The 19,597-nt window shown below is 40.5% G+C and overlaps 1 protein-coding gene across 3 annotated transcripts; it reads right to left on the reverse strand.

Moving 5' to 3' along the window:
* Positions 1–1,254: 1,254 nt before the first annotated feature.
* LOC139537439 (alkaline ceramidase 3-like) lies at positions 1,255–19,597 on the reverse strand. 3 transcript variants are annotated; one of them, XM_071338721.1, is made up of 12 exons: positions 19,267–19,584; positions 16,512–16,659; positions 12,379–12,489; positions 8,380–8,432; positions 8,065–8,117; positions 7,606–7,687; positions 6,588–6,623; positions 5,642–5,700; positions 5,102–5,203; positions 4,630–4,734; positions 4,380–4,425; positions 1,255–3,745 (listed from the first exon to the last, which is right to left on the reverse strand). In XM_071338721.1, exons 1-12 carry the CDS (start codon positions 19,294–19,296, stop codon positions 3,692–3,694), a joined length of 879 nt encoding a protein of 292 aa, XP_071194822.1. In that variant the 5' UTR covers positions 19,297–19,584; the 3' UTR covers positions 1,255–3,691. The 3 variants fall into 3 exon arrangements, with proteins under 3 accessions (XP_071194822.1, XP_071194823.1, XP_071194824.1); XM_071338722.1 differs by lacking the exon at positions 16,512–16,659 and having other exon boundaries at positions 19,267–19,597; XM_071338723.1 differs by lacking the exons at positions 16,512–16,659; positions 19,267–19,584 and adding an exon at positions 14,799–14,890.

Below are 19,597 nucleotides of genomic sequence, written 5' to 3' on the forward strand. Positions count from 1 at the left end.
AGAAATTGGCAATTAACTGCACCTCAGATTGCACCTCACAGAGTAACAGACACATCTCAACATCAACTGTTCAGAGGAGACTGCGTGAACCATGCCTTCATGGTCAAATTACCTCAAAGAAACCATTACTAAAGGACACCAATAAGAAGAAGAGATTTGCTTGGGCCAAGAAACACGAGCATGGTATGGGGTTGCTTAGCTGATGACACTGTCAGGGATTTATTTAGAATTCAAGGCACACTTAACCAGCATGGCTACCACAGCATTTTTCAGCAATATACCATCCCATCTGGTTTGCGCTTAGTGGGACTATCATTTGTTTTTCAACAGGACAATGACCCAAAACACACCTCCAGGCTATGTAAGGGATATTTGACAAAGGAGAGTGATGGTGCAGCATCAGATGACCTGGCCTCTACAATCATCCGACCTCATCCTAATTGAGATAGTTTGGGATGAGTTGGACCGCAGAGTGAAGGAAAAGCAGTCAACAAGTGTTCGGCGTGTGTGGGAACTCCTTCAAGACTGTTGGAAAAGCATTCCTCATGAAGCTGGAGAATGTGCAAAGCTGTCATTAAGGCATGGGTGGCTACTTTGAAGAACCTCATACATTTTTGTTTAACACTTTTTTGTTTACTACAGTACATGATTCTGTGTTATTTCATAGTTTTGATGTCTTCACTATGATTGTACAATGTAGAATATAGTAAAAATAAAGAAAAAACCCTTGAATGAGTAGGTGTCCAAACGTTTGACTGGCACTGTAAGTACATTACATTTAAGATCAAATTCACATGAAGTTTCACATAGATAAATCCCCAGAATACTGCATTGTAAATTACAGCATTTATCCAGGGTTTCACAGAACAGGATCCTTTGGTAAATGTACATATAACCTAAAACTGAAATATGGCAATCCATGCCATCTAGTGGCCATAAGGAATGAGAGCGTGTTGGAATCCATCACTAGACTGCAATGCATGAACAGACTGGTACAGTACATACAGACAGGCTCAGAGGTCTCATCCTTGAAGCAAATATGTGTGTGTGGTAATACAGGACAATGATAATTTAATTGCAGACATGCAGATACCTGTATTCATTGCTAGATAGTTAAATAATGGATATTAATTGGCGAATCCATCTGAAAACATACATGTCCAGATGATCCAGTCTGTAGAACAGTGGTCAGAAATGTTCAGTGGTCAGTCGAAACACTATTTTCTCATTCCTCCTTTTGGCAGCAACACCAAAGCTTGTGCAGATATCTTTATTTCAGGTAAACTTTCTTCATGATCTTTTACGTTGGCAAAGAAAAAGACATACACATGAAAATAATTACCCTGTATCCTTGAAATTCCCACTATGATAACGTGACTGTATTTTTTTAAATGGAACAATCCTTAGATAAATTGTATAATCTCCCTTCGATTTGTTAATATTAATCAAGTAAATCATAAAAAAACACATGGACATGTAAATGTAAAAATATCAAAACAACTTCACATTTTGCAAGTATAATGCAGTTGCAGTCTTGGCATACATAAAATAAATGTAATTGAAGTCAAAGAGTGTTCCTGTGTTACCAAGACGTTGCAGAGGACATATATATACTGTAGTCAATATAATTTATATATTATACCTTTCCCTGCTGTCTGTTTCAGTCCTGTCTGTAACCAGCACACTGTATCATCTAGACCAGATTCCCTTAGAGAAGGGAACCTCTGCCACCTCAAGTGTCTTGGGCCTCCCACCCCTATGGGGCGTCAGCTCCCACTGAGCCCAGTCAAAACTCTTCTCTGTCCTGGCACCCCAATGGTGGAACAAGCTTCCCCCTAATGTCAGGACAGCAGAGTCCCTGCCAATTTTCCAAAAATGTCTGAAACACTACCTCTTCAAAAAGTATCTTAAATAAGACATTTAATTCATGCTATGCACTTGTGTTTTCCTACTAGCACTGACATTTGCTGATAACTTCTTTGAGGAAAAATGTACTTACTATGACTGTGATATGTGGTTGTCTGACCTAGGTATCTCAAGATGAATGCACTAACTGTAAAGGTGTCTGCAGGCTTCCCATCCAAAACAGTTTTATGACTTTTTTCTTTGTTTTAGTCTTTGGCAAGGTTTTTTGGGGCTGTTAGTGCACACAAACATTTTTCGATGGAAGCCAAAGTCAGTAGCCAAAGTCGGTAACCAAACTTTACGCTCCTTCGTCGGTGATTGGTCAACAGTAGGGATTCTTCAATGCTGTCATTGTTAATGCTTCATGTTTGCTGTCATTCAACTAGAGATTAATCGTTTTCATGCTAATTATTTCACTTGAGAAATACTGCACCAAACTGCACCACTTAGATGTAAAGTTGAGCAACTAAGATCTCCTCAGAAAAAAAGTCAAAATGAATGAAACATTTATTGAGTTATCATTAATTTTGGACTATTTTGATAAAGTGTATACTGGCTACGGCGTTTCAATATGGACAAACAGTAGTATTGCTGCTTTTTTCAAGCTTTTCAAGCGAAGGGCATTTATTTTTTTAAAGATCTTAATTTTTTTTGCCCATTTTCTCCCCAATTGATAGTTACAGTCTTGTCCCATCGCTGCAACTCCCGTACAGACTCAGGAGAGGCGAAGGTCGAGAGCCGTGTGTCCTCCGAAAACACGACCCAGCCAAGCCGCTCTGTTTCTTGACACAATGCCTGCTTAACCCGGAAGCCAGCCGCACCAGTGTGTCGGAGGCAACACTGTACACTTGGCAACCGTGTCATCGTGCATGTGCCCGGCCCACCACAGGAGTCGCTAGAGCGTTATGGGACAAGGACATCCCGGCCGGCCAAACCCTCCCCTAACCCGGACAACGCTGGGCCAATTGTGCGCCACCCCATGGGTCTCCAGGTCGCGGCAAGCAGCGACATAGCCTGTACTCGAAACAGGATCTCTAGTGGCACAGCTAGCACTGCGATGCAGTGCCTTAGACCTCTGCGCCACTCGGGAGGCCCAAGCGAAGGTCTTTTAAGGGAGTATATGAACACTTATTCGGCTAAGCATCAGCCGAACCAAAGCATGCGGAAGGCTTAAGTCTCTTTGGATAAGAGTGTCTGCTAATTTATATTGAAAAAAATAGGGTAGTATAAACAGTTCCCGTGTCTAAACATAACCAATGAAAAATACAGCCAGCTCAAGCTGACCATCTGACGTTATTATGGCTTGTGAATATGCTAAAGTATTATATTGAATGTTATAATACATACACTAATATAATTTACATGTGTTTTTATGACTACTGCCTTTTTTCTTAATCATATTCCAGAAAATATCCATGTTCGGGCAGGGCAGCTACATATCATATCTGCATCGACATACTATACTGTATGTACATTAATGCATTCAAAATGTTTGAGAACTTAAAAACAAAAACACTACAACATCACCATGAAAATCCGATTGTGATCGATGAAAGAGAAAAATCATTCCATTCCATATCAACACTCAACGCTATGCTGTACTTGGCAAATCCACACAGTGCTAAACAAAAGGGTCCCAGGAGTGGTAGGTTGCCAGACCTCTGGTAGTGGGGTGTACAGTATGTGTCCCAGAGACAGCAGAGGGGGAGTTGGCAGACTGGCAGGTCAGGTCCCTTTGCTGATGCCTGTTGTATGGTAGTCACCCTCCTTCATGGTCCCCAGCCACTCAGCTTGTCTTCTGAGCCTCCATGTGCAACATGGGCCACACTCCACATATAAACTGATTGAACACATTGTGGACAAGTGTTAGGTTATTGTTGATATTGTGGTACCATACAGATGTAGGATCTTAATTTGAAAAACCTCTTGTGTATCATAACCTGAAGGCAGTTCTGATTCTGAATGATCTTCAGGTATGATGAGTATTAGAGAAGGATGGAGGAGGGCTCTCCCAAACCTACTGCCCAACAGTGGGCAGGCATACATACATCCCTGGATGCAGCCGTTATGTATATGAAGGTAGCTAATGTATAGAAAAGAAATTGCATCCCAAAAGAAATTCCTTATCGTAACCCTCAGTCCATAAATGCATACCATAGAACTTGAGTTATGACTGATTCTGAATGTCACACTCCACATACTCAACTATATTTTCTATTCCCAACATAAATAATCTACTTCTTCAAGAGGAATGTTCAGTATAAATATTGCTGGACTGTACAGGACAACTTAACAACAACACACTGAAGAGGGGAGATAGCAGCGTCATCTTCTGCTCAAAACCTCAAGCTCTCTAGGTGTGGGGTCTTAATTTGATCACCCTGTTGCAAGTAAAACTTGTAGAGCCTACATCTGTATACACAAGCATAGAACTAGGATGTGTTGAAGAACTGGGAGGATGAGAGCACGCTTACCTTTACTTTTGGTCTGTGTTTGAGGTAGATTGACCGTATCTGGAGGCTACATGACAACAGAACATATTACATTTTTCAGTAACACATTCTTGTAGAAATCATCTGACCAAGATACCAGTCTGTTCTTAATCTAATTACGTTCTTCAAGCAGAATAAATACATTTTAGTGGGAACAAATACAATGAGCAAACAAACACAGTAAAAGCTTTATAAGACCTATAGAATATAGATGGTTCAGTGGATAGTTTACCTGAAGAGTATGTGTAGGTAGGAGCCCAGGCCTGTGAGGATGTGCCACCAGGCATGGAACTGTGTCACCGCCCCAACAACAGGGGGCAATCTCTGTCTGGTGGATCTAAAGGAGAGTGTGGAGTAGAGGGTTTTACATTTGATTCTGTCTACAAAATGTAGAATCTTAATTTGAGACAGTTTGCTACAGCAGGTAAATTATCCTGCAGCAACGGGAAATAGTAATTATTATGTGGATTATAAATATTGGACATTTTTGTAGAGATTGATAAAAAATGTTAAAGGAAATTCAAGTCTGAAATTTTAAAGTGGAAATTACAAACTTCAGAAGTCTTTTTAAACCTCAAATACAGGCCAAGTTAAAAACATTTTTGCATTGCAGGAAAGTTCTCCTTCAACATTAAGATCCTACATCTAGGGAAATGGATGTCCATATTCTGATGTCAGCGTGTGAAAATTGTTTGTATATTTACCTGAGTGAGTCACATGCCAGATTATCAATGTTCCACAACAGGAACCCCAGGAGGAAGACACTCAGGGAGATGTAACACATAGGTTTGAGCCAGGGGTACACCCTGCAGTTAAAAGACAAAGTCAGATGAGATGTATAAACAATGTTATAACATAGCCCTACTTCAGAGGAGGCTGGTGGGGTGAGCTATGGGAGGACAGGTTCATTGTGATGGGTGGAATGGAATCAATGGAACGGTATCAAACGCATCAAACATATGGAAACCACGTTTGACTCCGTTCTATTTATTCTATTCCAGCCATTACAATGAGCTTGTCCTCCTACAGCTTCTCCCACCAGCCTCCTCTGCCCTACTTCGTACTGTGGTTTCTGAAAACGTTGTCATCCAGAACCACAAATATCAGCATAATAGCAGTATCCAATGTTGAGTGGCTATTATACAATTCAAACTTTGTAAGGATAACAAATGTACTGTTGACCTCTTAGTTATCAGTTAGTTTCCCAAACTACTGAGCCAAGATGCTACCACATTGCCACATACCATGTAACTATGAAGATAGAACGCATCACCAAGCAGGCTACAAGCGCACCATACATGACCTAAGGACACAAAAAGAAGAATCTTTAGTTTTGAAAAACAACCAAATTCAGATCTGTGTCAAATTTTACAGTAGCCTAATTCTGGTGTTTTCACCAGAACAAAGGTGAAATTAAGTATGAGGTGTTTAATGCACACGTTTTCAACCAGACTGCTCAAGCCCTAAAAAAGGATAACACTACAGCATGTACAAGGTTCAAACACGAGGTTGTGCTAAATCCATGCTCAAATAAAGACTGCTCTTTTGTGATGGTTGATGAGACGTATAAATGGATGGCCACAGTTGATGTATTGTATCTAAATGAGTAGCAAATCAAACTACATGCATCAGCTTGGTGTGAAACACTAACTGGTTGAAACAATATGCTGACAATATAACGTCCTCCAAAACAGACTGTTGAGGGCATGTTTATGACTGAACGTGTGCCACCATGGAGCAGTGGGGTTTAGTAGGCTAAGCAGAGAGGGCTCTGAAGTGTAAACAAAGGCTGCTTTGTCACTTTGTTTCTGTTGTTGTCGAGCAACACAGACACTTCTCTAGACTCTCAATATCCACAGCAACACTGGCTATTGTGGTGGTATGCTAGAGAGGAGTTTATATAAGTGTAACCTGGGCATGTAAGATTAGACAAAGCGATAGTCAAAAAGATGGTGTATGACATGTTGTATGACATGTTGTACGACAAGTGACAGCGCTGAAATATATTGTATTGCTGAATACAACTGCACAGAGACATCTCAAGTGACATGCCACAATAGCAATCTAACAGGACCTCATGTCTGGCTGTTTCCACTTTTAGCCAGGGGCAATATTTACTAATGAAACAGTGAAACCTAATACCAAACAAAGAGCATGCTCACTGAAGAGTGCAAATGTACTCTCTCTTACCTGGTGAAATACTGGCTCTTTCCATTGTAAATACACCTGGGGGAAAAAATAGAAAAAAATAATGCAGATAGTGACATTAATTATTGACATACAGTAATGGAATGAAAATGGACACAACAGTTACAGTCAGGTCCAAAATTATTGGCACCCTTGGTAAAGAAGAGGAAAAAAAGACTTCATAAAATAAATAATACAAATACTGAGCTATATTGTACGCACATTTTTAAAATTCTATTATTTTATACTAATACAATTGCTCAGAGAAAGATTTTGTTCAACAAGCAAAAAATAAAAATCTAAAATAATCTGCATATGCATTCTTCTTTCGATGCCAAACCCACCACTGGTGTGCGTGGCCAAAGAGCTCTATTTTCATGTTATTTGACCACAACACCAGTTCCAATCCAAGTGCCAATGCATTTTAGCAAACTCCAGCCGTTTACATTTGTTGTTCGCGCTCAATAAAGTATTTTTTCTGGCAACCCTTCCAGAGAGCATGGAGGTGGCGTAAACTTGGTCACCGGAAGATACATGAAAAAAAATCTGTAATTCTCCAACTTTGGCCCTTTGCCTCCCGAACCATCTTCCTTACTGTACGTGGGGACAAGATACACTTGCGTCCAATACCAGGAAAGTTTACCACTGTTCCAGTGGTTTTAAACTTAATTGTTGCCCTAATAGTGGTATAGATGTAGGATCTTAAATATGAGCCAGTTTGCTACAGCAGGACAATAATCCTGCAGGAACAGGAAATGTGAATTATTATGTGGATTATAACTAATGAAAAAATGTTGTAGGGGTTGATACATTTTTCATTAGGGCAAATCAAGTCTGCCTTTTTAAACCTTGAATCCACTACACGTTTGCATTTCCTGCTGTGCACGAAAATTCTCAGCAATAAAATAGTGATCAAATCAAGATCCTACATCTGTAGTGGTGTGTATATATATATATATTTGTCTGAGCAAATGTATTAGAGTAATATAATTTTTATCAAGGGGATTTATGAGACACTCACCACACTGACTGAGACACTGAAGAACAATAACAATGTGATAGGAAATAAACTCAGAGTGTTTTCTTGCTTGAAGCATTCATATCTGTAACAAAAAATGAATTAAATTATCATTCCTCTCATGAAACACATATTTGTAATTATAGACATACTATATACAGTAAGGCTTTTGAGAAGGATCGAGAGCAAGATGATGAAAGATGCCCCAGTTAAAATGGAGGAAATCTAAGTGCCGCTGAATCCATAGACATCAGCTCAGTTACATGGCATCTACAACCACGAGAGACACAATATGTGCTTTCTTAGGGTGGATCAATTGGAGGGTTGGATTCACTTTTCATTGATCACATTACATTTTATATTGCCCTCAAATTACTTTCAGTGAGCTTTTGACCTGGGCTGCTCAATGGCATTGGCACTGTGAAAGCTGAAGAGCGTAAATCCATTATGTTGGGTACTTACAGACAGTAGACAAAGACACAGGTGCTGTAGATCATTGGCAGCTCATCCAGCAACTGTGGGGTCAGACAGCAGAGACAGAGAGTGATGTATAATGGGATGGTCGGCACGAGCCAAGACAGGACTATTGTTTTCTGTTTACTCCAGTGTCTGACCGAACTGCACGTGCATTCTTCAGGAAATGATGAGGTATCATTTTTTATGTCCTTAACAGCTGAAAAAGTCCATGTGATTTTGAGAACACAACTCTTCAATGGTGGATGCATACAGTGTGCTGACGAATCACAATTTATTTTTAGATACTAAAAGTCAGCTCACCTGCATCTCATATTGCAGCGTCATATGGAAGCACCAGGAACCAATGCCAACAGCTGGAAAAGAAGAAGAGATCACATCAAACAAGCAGCAGGAAGCATAGACATTCAAACTATTCACTCAAATAAACAGGAAGGCATCTTGATGATGTTCTTTTAAAATACTATGAAGTAGGGGTAAGTACTGTAAGTAGCCTTACACAAGCCTTGGCTTGTACGAGCCGGAACGGCTCATAGGAGCAGGAGCCCATCTCCTGTTTCTGGAGTATGAGGCAGCTTAATGTACAAGTAAATCAAATAAAAATGTATTGGTCGCTTACACAGATTTGCAGATTTTATCGCAGGTGCAGCGAAATGCTTATGTTTCTAGCACCAACAGTACATTAATATCTAGCAATACAATACACACAATCAAAAAATTAAGAAAAATAATATTAAGAAATATCAGTGCGAGCAATATATAGAATGTTTAGACAGTATACGGCAGGGTAGCCTAGTGGTTAGAGTGGTTAGCCTAGTAGTTAGAGCGTTGGACTAGTTACCGAAAGGTTGCAAGTTCGAATCCCCGAGCTGACAAGGTACAAATCTGTCGTTCTGCCCCTGAACAAGGCAGTTAACCCACTGTTCCTAGGCCGTCATTGAAAATAAGAATTTGTTCTTAACTGACTTGCCTAGTTAAATAAAGGTAAAATAAAAAATATGAATAGAAAATGTGTATACAACAGTAGTTATATAAGATGAGCCATGACTAGAATACAGTACATACAGTGGGAAGAACAAGTATTTGATACACTGCCGATTTTGCAGGTTTTCCTACTTACAAAGCATGTAGAGGTCTGTCATTTTTATCATAGGTACACTTCAACTGTGATTGACAGAATATAAAACAAAAATCCAGAAAATCACATTGTATGATTTTTAAGTAATTCATTTGCATTTTTTTGCATGACATAAGTATTTGATACATCAGAAAAGCAGAACTTAATATTTGGTACAGAAACATTTGTTTGCAATTACAGAGATCATACGTTTCCTGTGCAATACGGACTTTCAGCTCCCTCCAAAGATGTTCTATTGGGTTCAGGTCTGGAGACTGGCTAGGCCACTCCAGGACCTTGAGATGCTTCTTACGGAGCCACTCCTTAGTTGCTTTGGCTGTGTGTTTCGGGTCGTTGTCATGCTGGAAGACCCAGCCACGACCCATCTTCAATGCTCTTACTGAGGGAAGGAGGTTGTTGGCCAAGATCTCGCGATACATGGCCCCATCCATCCTCCCCTCAATACGGTGCAGTCGTCCTGTCCCCTTTGCAGAAAAGCATCCCCAAAGAATGATGTTTCCACCTCCATGCTTCATGGTTGGGATGGTGTTCTTGGGGTTGTACTCATCCTTCTTCTTCCTCCAAACACGGCGAGTGGTTTAGACCAAAAAGCTCTATTTTTGTCTCATCAGACCACATGATCTTCTCCCATTCCTCCTCTGGATCATCCAGATGGTCATTGGCAAACTTCAGACGGGCCTGGACATGCGCTGGCTTGAGCAGGGGGACCTTGCGTGCGCTGCAGGATTTTAATCCATGACGGCGTAGTGTGTTACTAATGGTTTTCTTTGAGACTGTGGTCCCAGCTCTCTTCAGATCATTGACCAGGTCCTGCCGTGTAGTTCTGGGCTGATCCCTCACCTTCCTCATGATCATTGATGCCCCACGAGGTGAGATCTTGCATGGAGCCCCAGACCGAAGGTGATTCACCGTCATCTTGAACTTCTTCCATTTTCTAATAATTGCGCCAACAGTTGTTGCCTTCTCACCAAGCTGCTTGCCAATTGTCCTGTAGCACATCCCAGCCTTGTGCAGGTCTACAATTGTATCCCTGATGTCCTTACACAGCTCTCTGGTCTTGGCCATTGTGGAGAGGTTGGAGTCTGTTTGATTGAGGTTGTGGACAGGTGTCTTTTATACAGGTAACGAGTTCAAACAGGTGCAGTTAATACAGGTAATGAGTGGAGAACAGGAGGGCTTCTTAAAGAAAAACTAACAGGTCTGTGAGAGCCGGAATTCTTACTGGTTGGTAGGTGATCAAATACTTGTCATGCAATAAAATGCAAATGAATTACTTAAAAATCATACAATGTGATTTTCTGGATTTTTGGCAGTGATCAAATACTTGTTCTCCCCACTGTACATACTGTATACAAAAAAAATATAAAAGAACACCTGCTCTTTCCTTGACATAGGCTGACCACCATCCCTTATTGATGTCACTTGTTAAATCCACTTCAATCAGTATAGATGAAGGGGAGGAGACAGGTTAAAGGATTTTTAAGCCTTGAGACAATTGAGACGTATGTGTGCGATTGTGTATGTGTGCCATTCAGATGGTGAATGGGCAAGAAAACATTTAAGTGCCTTTTAATGGTGTATGGTATTAGGTGCAGGGCGCACAGGTTTGTGTCAAGAACTGCAATGCTGCTGGGTTTTTCACGCTCAACAGTTTCCCGCTTGTATCAAGAATGGTCCATCACCGAAAGGACATCCAGCCAACTTGACACAACTGTGGGAAGCGTTTGAGTCAACATGGGCCAGCATCCCTGTGGAACGCTTTCGACACCTTGTGGAGTCAATGCCCTGACGAATTTAGGCTGTTCTGAGGGCAAAAATATACAGTACTAGTCAAAAGTTTGGAAACATACTCATTCCAGGGTTTTCTTTATTTTGACTGTTTTCTACATTGCAGAATACTAGTGAAGACCTTAACTATGAAATAACACATATGGAATCATGTAGTAACCAAAAAAGTGTTAAACAAAAATATATTTGAGATTCTTCAAAGCCACACCTTTGCCTTGACAGCTTTGCACACTCTTGACATTTTCTCAACCAGCTTCATGAGGTAGTCACCTGGAATCCATTTCAATTAACAGGTGTGCGTTGTTAAAAGTTAAATAGTGGAATGTCTTTCCTTAATGCGTTTGAGCCAATCAGTTGTGTTGTGACAAGGATAGGGGGGTATACAAAAGATAGCCCTATTTGGTAAAATAGTCCATATTATGGCAAGAACATCTCAAATAAGCAAAGAGAAATGACAGTCCATCATTACTTTAAGACATGAAGGTCAGTCAATACAGAACATTTCAAGAACATTAAGTTTCAAGTGCAGTCGCAAAAACCATCAAGCGCTATTATGAAACTGGCTCTCATGAGGACCGCCACAGGAAAGACCCAGAGTTACCTCTGCTGCAGAGGACACGTTCATTAGAGTTAACTGCACCTCAAAATAAATTCTTCACCGAGTTTAAGTAACAGACACATCTCAACATCAACTGTTCAGAGGAGACTGCGTGAGAGAGACATCTCCCTCAACGTCAACAAAACGAAAGAGCTGATCGTGGACTACTGGAGACATCCACATCGATGGAGCTACAGTGGAGTGGGTCAAAAGCTTCAAGTTCTTCCACGTGCACATCACTGAGGACCTAAAATAGTCCCTCCACACCGACAGAGTGGTGAAGAAAGCACAACAGCAGGGCTCTACACTGACCTTTTTGTACAAGGAGCAGACGTGTGCCTAAGTTGGAAAATGTAGGCGCACACAAAGAAATGTAGGATTTCAATGAAAGATATGAGGTAATAAAGCTAGAATCCTTAATTGTTCTAGGGGCACTGGTGCGCCTAAATAAAAATTCCAGTTCGCACAGAAAAATATTTAGGCCATTTGCGAGTAATATGGTCGCCCTGTAGAGCCCTGAACAGAGCCGTTTCGACCTCAGGAGGCTGAATAAATTCATCTTGGCCCCTAAGACCCTCACAAATGTCTACAGATTCACCTTTGAGAGCATTCGGTCTGACTGTATTACTGCCTGGTACGGCAACTGCACTGTCCACAACCGCAAGGCTCTCCAGAGGGTGGTGCGGTCAGCCCAACGCATCGGGGGCACACTGCCTTGATCTTCTTGGCCTTCCATATAAATCATACTAATAATTCCTGATGTGTATGGAGCACCTACCTGCCAGTCCCAGAAAAGAGTAGACGTAGCGGAACTCTAGGCCATCTTTATACGTCTGGATGGCACCGTAGATGGGAGGCAGGATCATAATCAGGTTGCTGACAGTGTTCCCTGTACCACAAGATAACAAACAGAGCAACTGTCAAAGGAAGACAAGACAACATGTAGTGTATGATAGCAAACAACAACCACAATCATTTGATGTCTGGTAGAATTTCTAATAGTGTGTCTCTTAGCAGATGGAAAACTAGAGAAAGAATAGTGTTTACATTCTGTAAGCAGGTCCAATTTATAAAATCAGTAGGATTTAGACTTGTGAAATTTGTTTTTATTTATAAGACCATTTTAGGAAAACTGCCATTTTATCTATGCTGTCTTCTGGCTCGAAAGGAAAATGCATAACAGCATGGTCCTTTAATTTCTCAGCCCCCTGGTCTTGGAATTTCCTCCAAGCCAACCTAAAAAACTACAGGACCTGGTGTCCCTGGACGAGGTCAAAGGACAAATAGATGAACAGGTTGTTAAGACATATAGTTGTTTCTAGATGTCACTAGTTACTTATGTAAGGAAGCATGTTGTTTTACTTCACACACACCACAAACATGCCTCCACACACACACACACACACACACACATCCACTGTTTGTTTGCTGTTGTATTTGTGCTGTCGCCAGTGTCTTCTGTCTGTGTTGTCCGTTTTGTCTTCCATAGTTTTTTTTATCCCAGCCTCCGTCCCCACAGGAGGCATTTTGCCATCATTGTAAATAAGAATTGGTGCCTGGTTAAATAAATGTAGCATATTTAATTTGAAGATTTCACAACACCAAGTGATGGTTGATGATCAATGATCAACGATGCTAATGATTAGAATGTTGTTTCAAGTTGGAGCTTATATGCAAGAGGCAAGAGCTCTGAGGGCTAACTCAGTTCTTTGTTCAGTCAACATTGCTACACTGCTGTACTGTATTGGTTGCTTGCTTAGCTGCTGGATACAAAAGTAAAGGATTCTTGAAATCCTATTCTTACAAATATATGTACAAGACAAGGAATATTGGATGTCTGTTGCACAATATTTATGTTTAACATTAGGCTGGTGCCCTACATTAGTAAGTTGTGTTGTACATTAGGCTGACTGACTTCAGGTCAAATAGCATTAGGCATTCCCCAAGGTGCTGTAGTCAGTAAAATGTCAAGAACTTTGGTGTTTAACGTTTTCATTAGTTTAACTTTAAGCAAACGTGAGGAGAATCTCCTGTTTAATGTATTCTGACCTCACTCGATGCTGCAAGCAGCGCTACTATTGTTCAGCTCTGCTGAGGTTTTGAAAAAGGAGATATAGCACATGTATGCCACACAATGAGGGTAAAAAATTGTGGTTGCCTCTTTGTCCGTCTTCCACATTAGATTTACTGGATGTTGCACATTCCAGGCCTTTTATTCTACAACTTGGGACCCAATTTAAGAGCCAAGAGCCAAACCAACCATTGCTTCAAACTCTAATGATCGTGTGGAGTATCAGTGACATGGTCACTTTAATAATACAGTGTTCTACACATTTATAAGAGCTACATAAGAGCAAGTGTTCTGTTATCAGAGTATTAGTTCTAGGTTAGATGCTTTTTAATAATGCATTTTTTCCCTTCATATTATGCATGTGAATAGTCATTCAATCTAGTGTTTTCACCTTTCCAAGGTCAAGAAGAGAAGAGAAGACGAGTGTTGGGTCACTCAGTGTAATGTGGGTCATGTGTGAGTCAGAGATAGCGAGAGAAAATTAAAAGAGCAGTAGTTAAACACAGCTAAATCTGACCCACTTGGCAGTTTTGAAAATTGGCATCATTAAAAACATAATAAAGCCAACTGTATTATCATGTAGTTTTGCCATAACAGGACAGTGGGCGTGGGATTCTCAGAAAGCCTGTAGGGCAGTTTCTCAAACTTTTTGGGGCCAGGGATCTCTTTTGTAATAGCAAATTCACCAAGGAACAAGGACCCCCTCATAACTCGAGTGAGATAGTTTTACTGCTGCACTCACAATCCTTTATCACTCATATCATTCAAAAGGGTATCCAAAAGCAAATTACGAATGCTGAGTTGCAGGTTTTTATCTTGCAATGGAATGGAGCTCTTAGTGTTAAAGATAATTATCATGAATAGAAAAATGTTGCGGTGCCTGTGTAACATGCTGACTAAACCAGCCCCGCACGTGCGTCCGTGTGCGCCATCGCATGGATGTTGATTTTGTCCATCCACACCAGACGTGATCATGACACGCAGATTAAAATATCAAAACCAATTGTGAACCAACTATATTAATTTGGGGGCAGGTCAAAACGCACATGAAACATTTATAGACATTAGCTAGCTAGCTGTTTCTAGCTAGTTTGTCCTGGGAGATGAACATTGAGTTGGTATTTTACCTGACATGCATATGGTCCTCTTTTTAGCTAGTTCTTTGTAGAATTTTCACCCAGAGTTTATTTTAGCACTTGGCTACGCAGATGCTCGTTCAAACATGCGAGTGTGGTTGTGTGGTGTGGTTGAAACAATGAATTATATTAACACTAGATGACTAGCAGGGGACGCTGTTTTGAAGCTTCAGTGCCTCCATCTTGGTACTCCCCCAGCAATGTAAAAAAGATTTTAGAAGCTATATAAATGCATTTTTAAATATAAAAAAAACATTTTTTTTTAAGTATATATATTTTTAAGTACTAATGGTAATGTCCACACTACAACAAAAATGCTTAAATACATGTACTTTTGTCCTTGAAACATTTTAGTTAAATACTGTAGAATTCCAATCATTCCTACAGTGCCTTCAGAAAGTATTCACATCACTTGACTTTTTTAACATTTTGTTGTGTTACAAAGTAGGATTAAAATTTATTTAATTGTCTTTTTTTTGTCAACGATCTACACAAAATACTCTAATGTCAAAGTGGAAGAAAAATTCTAAAGTTTGATTTTAATTTTTACAAAACACTAATATTTCTTCATTAAACAAGTATTCAAACCTCTTGAGTCAATACATGTTAGAATCACGATTGGCAGTGATTACAGCTGTAAGTCTTTCTGGTTAAGTCTCTAAGTCTTGCTTTCCATACTTGGATGGCGCAACATTTACCCATTGTTCTTTTCAAAATTCTTTAAGCTTTGTCATTTGGTTGTTGATCATTACTAGACAAACATTTTTCAGGTCTTGCCATATATTTTCAAGTAGATTTAAATCAAAACTGTAACATGCCCACTCAGGAAATGTCACTGTCTTCTTGGTAAGCAACTCCAGTGTAGATTTTGGCCTTGTTTTAGGTTATTGTCATGCTGAAAGGTGAATTAATCTCCCAGTGTCTGGTGGAAAGCAGACTGAACCAGTTTTTCCTCTAGGATTTTGCCTGTGCTAAGCTCCATTCCTTTTTTATCCTGAAAAACTCACCAGTCCTTAACGATTACAAGCATACCAATAACATGATGTAGCCACCACTCTGCTTGAAAATATGGAGAGTGGTACTCAGTAATGTGTTGTATTGGATTTTCCCCAAACATAGCACTTTGTATTCAGGACTAAAAGTGAATTGCTTTGCCACATCTTTTGCAGTATTAATTTAGTTCTTTCTTGCAGGATGCATGTTTTGGAATATTTGTATTCTGTCCTTTTCACTCTGTCAATTAGGTTAGTATTGTGTAGTAACTACAATGTTGTTTATCCATCCACATTTTTTTCCTATCACAGCCATTAAACACTAACTGTTTTAAAGTCACCATTGGCCTCATGGGGAAATCCCTGAGCAGTTTCCTTCCTCTCTGGCGACTGTGTTAGGAAGGACGCCTGTATCTTTGTAGTGACTGGGTGTATTGATACACCATCCAACTTTCACCATTAGCAAAGGGATATTCAATGTCTGCTTTTTCATTTTCACACATCTACCAATAGGTGCCCTTCTTTGAAAGGCATTGGAAAACCTCCCTGGTCTTTGTGGTTGAATCTGTGTTTGAAATTCACTGCTCGACTGAGGGACCTTACAGATACTTGTATGTGTGGGGTACAGATGTAACGGATGTGAAATGGCTATCTAGTTAGCGGTGGTGCGCGCTAATAGTCTTTCAATCGGTGACGTCACTTGATCTGAGACCTTGAAGTAGTGGTTCCCCTTGCTCTGCAAGGGCCGCGGCTTGTGTGGAACGATGGGTAACGATGCTTCGTGGGTGACTGTTGTTGATGTGTGCAGAGGGTCCCTGGTTCGCGCTCGGGTCGGGGCGAGGGGACGCCATAGAGTTCAACTGTTACACAGACATGAGGTAGTCAGTCAAAAATCATGTTAAACACTATTATTGTGTACATGCAACGTATTATGTGACTTGTTAAGCACATTTTTACTCCTGAACGTATTTAAGCTTGCCATAACAAAGGGGTTGAATACAGTACTTATTGACTCAAGACATTTCAGCTTTTCATTTCTTTGGCATTTGAAGAACAAAATCAAAAAACATCATTCTACTTTGACATTGTGGATTATTGTGTGTAGGCCAGTGACAAAACCCTTAATTTAATACATTTTAAATTCAGGCAGTAACAACAAAATACGGAAAAAGTCTAGGGGTGTGAATTAGTGATACGTGGGTTGACTCATAACCCGCAGTCCCCCCAGTTATATCCGCGGGGCTGACGGGTTTAGGGTCATTCAATATTGTTTGGATGAAGGGCGGGTGTGTGGCGGGCATGTTGAATAAAGAGAAAACAGTACCTTAAAAAATCCAGAAATGTATATTTCTTGTGCAATTTATATCTATAGGATACATTGAGGTTTTTCTTTCATTATTTTAGGCTATCTGGCATTAGTGCGTAAGCCTAAGGTTTAGGGTCAAACTGTATGCAGGCCAAATAGTCTACACGCCTTTCGCCAAATGTTTTTGGGAACGGGCAGAAAAAGTTTATGTCAATCCACAGAGGCAAAAGGGAAAATGTCGGAGTTTAATTCAATAAGAGAAAAGCTGAAGAGGGACAGAAAAGTAATGTTTGGGAAAGATTTGTTGAAGTGGTAAAAGAGGACGTGTGATGATTGTGATGGCTATACAAACTCGACAGTCACAAGATAGGGAACTGTAGCCTACCGTTCAGATGGGTTAAATGGAAACTGAAATCTGGTCTTTAACCTCTCACTAGCCTTAATATTAACTCCTGCAGAATTAAGCATTTCTTGCAGTACAATTATACACCAAATCTAGGCAAAATGTTTACTTGGGAACATGAGTGGAGAAATGATTTCTTTCTTTTAGCATCTTGAGAGAATGTGAATGCTCAGTTAGATACCATCTGTAGAGGTGCTATCTTTATCAGCATCAAAGCTGATCGTATTTCAACTACATATGCATCCAAACCAAACTGAAATCTTAACAGATTGGGTCGTTTTCACAGCTTTCTATTTGCTTACAACCAGTCAAACTGATGTAATTTGGAAATTTTGCACAGGAAATATTTCCCTTTGTTGTTAGACTATTGCAGTTTCTCCACGGTCCCTAAACACCTTTGCTCTGTGAAAGATGACATGGAAAACTGTCAACTAGATTGAACCATTCATTCATTCTATTAATTTATGATATTAATCTGGTGAGCAAGGATTTATTTAGTCTTCTAGGTCAACATATACATCACAGAAGAGAAGCTGCATGTATCTCATTATAGACAAGTTGACTAAAAATTAGCCTACCAAAAATATCAGAAATTAAAGCAGAAACATATCTAAATCTAAATCAGGCAACAACAAAAAAATACTGCATCCCCAAGTAAAAAAAATTGTTCCACTATCTTTGTAGCCTACAGCGCATTTTCTATATTAGAGGGTAGTGGTCGGGTGTGGGCCTCAGATTTTCACTTTATCACATGTAGTCGGGCGGTTGTGGATGGGTTGTTAGCAATTGCTGGTGGGTGCAGGTGAACAAGAAGCTGACCCTCAGGCGCACCACTAACTAGTGTAAATACTTTCTGAAGGGACTGTATGGAGGACTGCTCCTTCTGGGGAGTGGCAATATGGCCAACCGGTGGCCTCAAAGCCTCTGATAGGCCAATGCATCAGCAATCCAGGGTTTATATACATCATTGAATAACATGTCGGCTATGTGCACATTTATTTTGCAACGTTCCAGCGCACAGCGTGACCGGTGAGGTTTGCAAGAGACTGTGAGAAAGGGGGATACCTATTCAGTTGTACAACTGAATGCATTCAAATGAAATGTGTCTTCGCATTTAACCCAACCCCTCTGAATCAGAGACGTGTGGGGGACTGCCATAATCGACATCCACATATTCGGCGCCCCGGAACAGTGGGTTAATTGCCTTGCTCAGAACGACAGATTTTTACCTTGTCAGCTCTGGGATTCGATCCAGCAACCTTTCGGTTACTGGCCCAACGCTAGGCTACCTGCCTAAAGAGTCTATATACTGTCCCAAAATGAAGCTGAAGCTATCTTGTGGCGCATTTCATTGTACACATGCGCCAAACTAGCGATTTTTTTATGTGCCGTATAGCCTATTACAGTAGCATACTTATAAACAGTTAGGCCTACTTGAAAGAGCGCGGTGCTGCTGCAAGTGAAGTTGTGACTCATTAGCCGGTCTGGCATCGTCCTAGGCAAGAAGTACTGTCGAGATGACGACACTAATGGTAACTTCTACCTTACCGGTATAAAACATAAAAGCTGTATTTAAATGTAGAGATAAGAGTCATGATCTAGCCTTCTGGCGCGAGCGTACGGGAATGGCACCACCAGGCATAATGTTTACGCTATTTCTGAGACAGCTTTCCGCACGGAGCCACATCCGTATTTATTGCATTAATTTTTGTTTTCTATTACTAGTTTTGCAATAAGCATGGTGTCAGCTGTACTTACAGAATTCTGCGATGTAGAAAGAGACGACATAATTATCCTCACACCAATCTAGCGTTGAGGTTGGCCGCCCCCAGTATCCCAGCCTGTCTGCGGATGGAGCCATGATGGAAAAAACGATCGGGGAGTTCTGTGTTGTTGCAGTCCAAACACTTAAACGACACACCCTATCCCCTCAGCCCTCAAATGAAGTGGACACTTCTGATGACGTATCATGACGTCTGACGAGTATACACTTACAGGGCGAGGGAGGAAGGAATTATTTTTGTGTGTGTGAGAGTTAAGGAGGAGTGCAGAATCTTTAGTACTAACGATCCTCCATCCCCTCAGTTAC

The sequence above is a fragment of the Salvelinus alpinus genome, chromosome 13 (assembly GCF_045679555.1).
Source record: "Salvelinus alpinus chromosome 13, SLU_Salpinus.1, whole genome shotgun sequence".
Lineage (NCBI taxonomy): Eukaryota > Metazoa > Chordata > Actinopteri > Salmoniformes > Salmonidae > Salvelinus > Salvelinus alpinus.